Genomic DNA, 7,500 nt, shown 5'->3' with positions numbered 1-7,500 from the left:
GGTGTCCAGTTGGCTTCAGCTTTCCTGGCCAATGAGCTATCCATGTACTTTTAGAGCAGTGGACTCGAACCCGCAGACGCTGGATTCCTAGTCTGGCGATACCACGGGGCCACAGCTCCACACAGCTTGCCCGGGATCTGGGTCAGTGCCATGGAGACAGGACGGAAGATGGAGCAGAAAAACAAGAACAAAACACAAAAGATAAAACAAGAGCAGAAACGAAGAAGAAGAAGAGAGAAGAAGAAGAAGAAGAAGAAGAAGAAGAAGAAGAAGAAGAAGAAGAAGAAGGAGAGAAAGAGAGAGAGAGAGAGAGAGAGAGAGAGAGAGAGAGAGAGAGAGAGAGAGAGAGAGAGAACGCAGAAGAAATCACTATGATGATTGACTTGTTTGTTTTCCCATGTCTGTCATGATTGTACATATTGTTTTGACCCTGATTCTATACTTTATCCGCCGCACCGTATCAACGCACACCTGTGTGTGTGTGTGTGTGTGTGTGTGTGTGTGTGTGTGTAAACACAAGAAGAACAGATAACAACGAGGAAGTGTGGTATTTATTGCAAGTGTTATCTACGAAGCAGGTTTATACACGGTTCAGAATGTGTGAACATTCTGCTCGGCGACTCTCTCTCTCTCACTTTAGCTTTATTCCCTCTTTTGGGCGAGGGCTGGATGTAAAAAAGCATGTTACTTGTTTATCTACTACCCTCGATAATAAAAAAAATGGTCTTGTCTTTTCCTCTCGCTCCCTTCTGCATGAATACCTTTTCCCTTCATTTATGTGTGTGCTATTTGTAATAGATAGATTAGCAAGGACAGATTGGAAGAATAGGCTATGCCTGAAAACTTAATCCTTGAATAAAAACGTTTTGAGTTCTGAGTTCTGAGTTCTCTCTCTCTGTGTCTCACTTTCTGTGCGTCAACCGAGAGGTGTTAACATATATCTGCCTGCGATATGCTATATTTTGCACACTGAAACACACACACACACACACACACACACACACACACACACACACACACACAGGTAAATGCGACAGTGGTGGACTCACCGAACATTGTGATGAAAACGCCGCCCACGATGGGCTCCGGGATGGTGGTGAAGAGAGCACTGAACTTGCCCACACAGCCAAAGATCATCATCAGCACACCGCTCACCTGGATCACCGCCAGACTGCCCACCTGCACAGGTAGGTCAAGGTCATTTCACGGCTCAGGAATACTGAGTGTGAAAAAAAAAAAGTTTGCTTGAACGGTCTGTCTGGTTTTAGTTTTATCAATAGGTTCGTGTTTTGACAAATCATAATTCTCAGCTCATTGTACAAGTAAGCAGACATAATCATATTGTGATCTTGGATTTTCCAAGAGCTTTTGACACCCTTCCAAAGCTCCTTTACAAGCCACACCCATGGACCAGTCCACACGTGGATCACACCACTTCTGACAACGATAAAGATGAGAGTCGCCATCTAAGATGAAACATCAGAAAAAACAACAGCGGACTCGGGAGTACCCCAGGGCGCAGAGCTTGGTCCTTTACTGTTCCTGTATCACATTCACGACCTGGAAGACTCCGTTACATCCATGTACTTTCAGGTTTGTGTAACAGACAGTCCAATCAGTAAACAAGACTTGAAAACCAACGAAAAGTGTGTGATTCATCATGACACAAAGACTAACAATTCCAAGACTTTTTTTTACCGTTAGAACTACACTGAAGTGGAACAAACTTAAAGGAATTATTGTGACAGCCTATTCATTTGGCATCTTCATGACGAAGGTCACAAAGCACACTGTGACATTGCGCGGCCCCAGTTTCGATCACGACAAAAGCCACGTTGTGGCTCCTGTGGTGCAAACGTCCAAAACCAGATGGTCGAACTTTGTGTTTTGACAACATGAATTCTTCCTTTTGCCCTTTCCCCTGACCAGCTAAGTGGTGTGCTGCAAACAATAACCAGAGGGGTCAATACAGGTGAGGTGTGTGAATACAGGTGAGGTGTGTGAAACAGGTGAGGTGTGTGAATACAGTACAGGTGAGGTGTGTGAACACAGGTGAAGTGTGTAAACACAGGTGAAGTGTGTGAATACAGTACAGGTGAGGTGTGTGAATACAGTACAGGTGAGGTGTGTGAATACAGTACAGGTGAAGTGTGTGAACACAGGTGAAGTGTGTGAACACAGGTGAGGTGTGTGAACACAGGTGAGGTGTGTGAATACAGTAAGGTGAAGTGTGTGAACACAGGTGAAGTGTGTGAACACAGGTGAGGTGTGTGAACACAGTACAGGTGAGGTGTGTGAACACAGGTGAAGTGTGTGAATACAGGTGAAGTGTGTGAATACAGGTGAGGTGTGTGAACACAGGTGAGGTGTGTGAATACAGTAAGGTGAGGTGTGTGAATACGGGTGAGGTGTGTGAACACAGGTGAGGTGTGTGAATACAGTAAGGTGAGGTGTGTGAACACAGGTGAGGTGTGTAAATACAGTAAGGTGAGGTGTGTGAACACAGGTGAGGTGAAGTGTGTGAACACAGGTGAGGTGTGTGAACACAAGTGAGGTGTGTGAATACAGTAAGGTGAGGTGTGTGAACACAGGTGAGGTGTGTAAATACAGTAAGGTGAGGTGTGTGAACACAGGTGAGGTGAAGTGTGTGAACACAGGTGAGGTGTGTAAATACAGTAAGGTGAGGTGTGTGAACACAGGTGAGGTGAAGTGTGTGAACACAGGTGAGGTGTGTAAATACAGTAAGGTGAGGTGTGTGAACACAGGTGAGGTGTGTGAATACAGTAAGGTGAGGTGTGTGAATACGGGTGAGGTGTGTGAACACAGGTGAGGTGTGTGAATACAGTAAGGTGAGGTGTGTGAACACAGGTGAGGTGTGTAAATACAGTAAGGTGAGGTGTGTGAACACAGGTGAGGTGATGTGTGTGAACACAGGTGAGGTGTGTAAATACAGTAAGGTGAGGTGTGTGAACACAGGTGAGGTGTGTGAACACAGGTGAGGTGTGTGAAATACAGTACAGGTGAGGTGTGTGAATACAGGTGAGGTGTGTGAATACAGGTGAGGTGTGCAGTCACCTTGGTGATGCCGATGGCCCCTATGTTCTCACTGTAGGACGTGGTGCCTCCCCCGATCCCCCAGGCCCCGGCCAGGAGGGTGGTGATGCCCTCCACCCCGATACCTGCACGTCAGACAACGTACAACCCATTCATTCATTCATCATTGCTGCCTACAGGCCAGTCGACCACACAGAGTCGTGCAACACTGATAACGTTGTAAATATAACCACACAGAGTCATGCAACACTGATAACGCTGTAAATATAACCACACAGAGCCGTGCAACACTGATAACGCTGTAAATATAACCACACAGAGCCGTGCAACACTGATAACGCTGTAAATATAACCACACACAGAGCCGTGCAACACTGATAACGTTGTAAATATAACCACACAGAGTCATGCAACACTGATAACGTTGTAAATATAACCACACAGAGCCGTGCAACACTGATAACGCTGTAAATATAACCACACAGAGCCGTGCAACACTGATAACGCTGTAAATATAACCACACAGAGTCATGCAACACTGATAACGCTGTAAATATAACCACACACAGAGCCGTGCAACACTGATAACGCTGTAAATATAACCACACACAGAGCCGTGCAACACTGATAACGCTGTAAATATAACCACACACAGAGCCGTGCAACACTGATAACGCTGTAAATATAACCACACAGAGCCGTGCAACACTGATAACGCTGTAAATATAACCACACAGAGACATGCAACACTGATAACGCTGTAAATATAACCACACAGAGTCGTGCAACACTGATAACACTGTAAATATAACCACACAGAGTCGTGCAACACTGATAACACTGTAAATATAACCACACACAGAGCCGTGCAACACTGATAACGTTGTAAATATAACCACACAGAGTCATGCAACACTGATAACACTGTAAATATAACCACACAGAGTCATGCAACACTGATAACGCTGTAAATATAACCACACAGAGCCGTGCAACACTGATAACGCTGTAAATATAACCACACAGAGCCGTGCAACACTGATAACGCTGTAAATATAACCACACACAGAGCCGTGCAGAAGAAGAAGAAGAAGAAGAAGAAGATGATGATGATGATGATGATGATGGTGGTGGTGGTGGTGGTGGTGGTGAAGAAGAAGAAGAAGAAGAAGAAGAAGAAGAAGAAGATGATGATGATGATGATGATGGTGGGGGTGGTTGTGGTGAAGAAGAAGAAGAAGAAGAAGAAGAAGATGATGATGATGATGATGGTGGGGGTGGTTGTGGTGAAGAAGAAGAAGAAGAAGAAGAAGAAGAAGAAGAAGAAGAAGAAGAAGAAGAAGAAGAAGATGATGATGATGATGGTGGTGGTGAAGAAGCAGAAGAAGAAGAAGAAGAAGAAGAAGAAGCAGAAGAAGAAGAAGAAGAAGATGATGATAAAGAAGAAGAAGAAGAAGAAGAAGAAGAACACTAACAGTCTCCAGTACCTCTGCTCACCGCACTCTTTGGCGGGGGTGGAGCGCCTGAGAGTCGTGCGCACGCGTGGTAGTCCCCGACGGACTCGATGATGGAGGCGATGACAGCTGCCGCACTACCCAGCACTCCGGCCACACTGACCGTAGGCACTCCCCACTGACCTGGACATACACACAGCGGTCACACTGACCTGGACACACACACAGCGGTCACACTGACCTGGGCACACACACACAGCGGTCATACTGACCTGGACACACACACACACACAGCGGTCATACTGACCTGGACACACACACAGCGGTCACACTGACCTGGACACACACACACACACAGCGGTCACACTGACCTGGACACACATACACACACAGCGGTCACACTGACCTGGACACACACACACACACAGCGGTCATACTGACCTGGACACACACACACACACAGCGGTCACACTGACCTGGACACACACACACACACACACAGCGGTCACACTGACCTGGACACACACACACACACAGCGGTCACACTGACCTGGACACACACACACACACAGCGGTCATACTGACCTGGACACACACACACACACACACACACACACACACACACACACACACACACACAGCGGTCATACTGACCTGGACACACACACACACACACACACACACACACACACACACACACACACAGCGGTCATACTGACCTGGACACACACACAGCGGTCACACTGACCTGGACACACACACACACAGCGGTCATATTGACCTGGACACACACAGCGGTCACACTGACCTGGACACACACACACACACACACACACACACACACACACACACACACACACAGCGGTCATACTGACCTGGACACACACAGCGGTCACACTGACCTGGACACACACACACACACACACACACACACACAGAGCGGTCATACTGACCTGGACACACACAGCGGTCACACTGACCTGGACACACACACACACAGCGGTCACACTGACCTGGACACACACACACAGCGGTCAGTGTTGGTGGTCAGTCTCCTGGGCAGTCTGCATCAATCGATACGATTCTATTGTGCTATGTTGTTGTACTTTTTTCCCCTTTGTGAACATCAGTGCTTTGTAAATTCAGAAGTCAGAGGTCAAGGTAACATCACTGTGTCTTTTTGCCAGATTTTGCTTTGGGATTAATTTTTTTTTTTAATGATTCTATTGTTGGAGTAAGTGCGTGTCACAAATGAGTCTTAAAGGCTTTGCCTCTCTTGTTTTCTTTGTCACAACAGATTCATCATCTGAGGAGACAGGACGTCACCACAGGACAAGGTGCCTCCCATTTTCTTTTTCTGTTTGCAGGTGGATTTGTTTTACGTCCACACGGTTTTGCCCTTTGCTGCCGTGGGTCCTTGTGCACGCGCCATGTGCATGATGCACTCAGGATCTCGACTGATCGTCTCGCCCGAAAGACCAGCACATCAATACAATTAAGAATCGAGAAATCATTGGACCTCTTTTGGGGCATTGAAGATATTAGGTTACAATACTGGTAATTTTACAACAACAAAGAAGCGTTACTGTGATTACAATTGGTTTTAACTCACTCAGTACGGCCAGTCCTCTCTTCTCCTCTACATAGACCCCTCGGATGTCCAGTGGGTGTCTGAATGACCCAACCTTTAGCTTCCGTCGTCAGAATTGTGGTATTCTTTGTCAACATTCACCTCTTCAGTATAAGAGCCTTCCGCTTGCAATATTTTGATGATGGTAATTGGGGTGAAACGCTGTTAACGTCGTCTCTTTCGCCGTTCGTATGGAGAGAGTTAAAAACAGATATATAATTATATATAGGATCATATATTATTACAACATTCACCATTTTGATAAAATAAAATCTGCCCACGTTCAAACACACTCTCCCCTTGTTTTCGATGAAAAGAAAAATAAAGAAGAAAAGAGAAAGAGTCTTGCGTTCAACTTTTCTCCAGAATGAACGGATTTCAACGATCTGCAAACTTGGGGCATCTCCATTCACACCCACATCGCAGCCACGACAAATGCCTGATTCACGAGGAATGATATGCCATCTACCAGTCTCAAGGCGTAACTCGTTACTGCGACACCCAGAACTGATTTTAGGATAAAAACGTAACCATCGCCATCCAGCACTGCACGCCAAGCCCTGGCCTGGAACCCCCAGGGGAGAAGGAAGAGAGACGGCCCAAGAACAGCTGGAGGTGGGGACACTGAAGCAGAGCTAAAGAGGCTGGGATCCAGCTGGAGGGATGCAGACAGGACAGCCCAGAGTCGAGTTCGGTGGAGAAACGTCGTTGATGGCCTGTGCTCCACAGGGAGCGAAGGGCTTAAGTAAGTAAGTATGTAAAGTAACCATAGTGTAGAGTTAGAAAGCCTGCCGACCCACTGACCCCTCTGACCCCCTCACACACACACACTGACCCCCTCACGCCCACTGACCCCCCTGGCACCCCCCCCCCCCCCACTGACCTGGGTAAGGGAACCTGAACCAGGGCGCCCTGTGCAGAGTGTCCCCCTGGACATCGGTCCTGGCCAGGTAGCCCCACTGGCCTTTGGTGGGGGGCAGCACGTCCGTCACTGTCAGCACGTAGCACAGCAACCAGCTGACACAGATGGCCAGCAACACCTGTACACAGCACTACACCTGTACACAGCACACAGCACTACACCTGTACACAGCACTACACCTGTACACAGCACTACATCTGTACACACTACCTGTACACAGCACACAGCACCTGTACACAGCACACAACACCTGTACACAGCACAAGGTAACGTTAAGGTAAGGTAAGGTAAAGTAAAGTTAAATTCAAGCCAAGGTAAAGGTAAAGTAAGGTATGCTAAAGGTAAGTTAAGGCAAAGTAAACGTGAGGTAAGGTAAGGTAAGGTATAAGGCAAGGGTAAGGATCAGAGACGCGAGACGAGACGATATGAGGACGAGATGA

The 7,500-nt window shown here is 47.1% G+C and overlaps 1 protein-coding gene across 1 annotated transcript in view; it reads right to left on the bottom strand.

Annotated features, from left to right (window-relative positions):
* LOC143300017 (solute carrier family 23 member 1-like) overlaps positions 1-7,500 on the bottom strand; it is a 23,875-nt gene that overhangs the window by 6,741 nt on the left and 9,634 nt on the right. Inside the window, exons 8-11 of the mRNA XM_076613575.1 lie at positions 7,022-7,178; positions 4,542-4,691; positions 3,076-3,179; positions 1,050-1,179 (exon numbers count right to left, since the gene is read on the bottom strand). Of these exons, the coding sequence (XP_076469690.1) occupies positions 1,050-1,179; positions 3,076-3,179; positions 4,542-4,691; positions 7,022-7,178 (541 nt within the window). The remainder of the gene's footprint in view (positions 1-1,049; positions 1,180-3,075; positions 3,180-4,541; positions 4,692-7,021; positions 7,179-7,500) is intronic.

The sequence above is a fragment of the Babylonia areolata genome, chromosome 2 (genome assembly GCF_041734735.1).
Source record: "Babylonia areolata isolate BAREFJ2019XMU chromosome 2, ASM4173473v1, whole genome shotgun sequence".
NCBI classification, from domain to species: Eukaryota; Metazoa; Mollusca; class Gastropoda; order Neogastropoda; family Buccinidae; genus Babylonia; species Babylonia areolata.
This window is presented reverse-complemented; position numbering and strand designations above follow the sequence as displayed.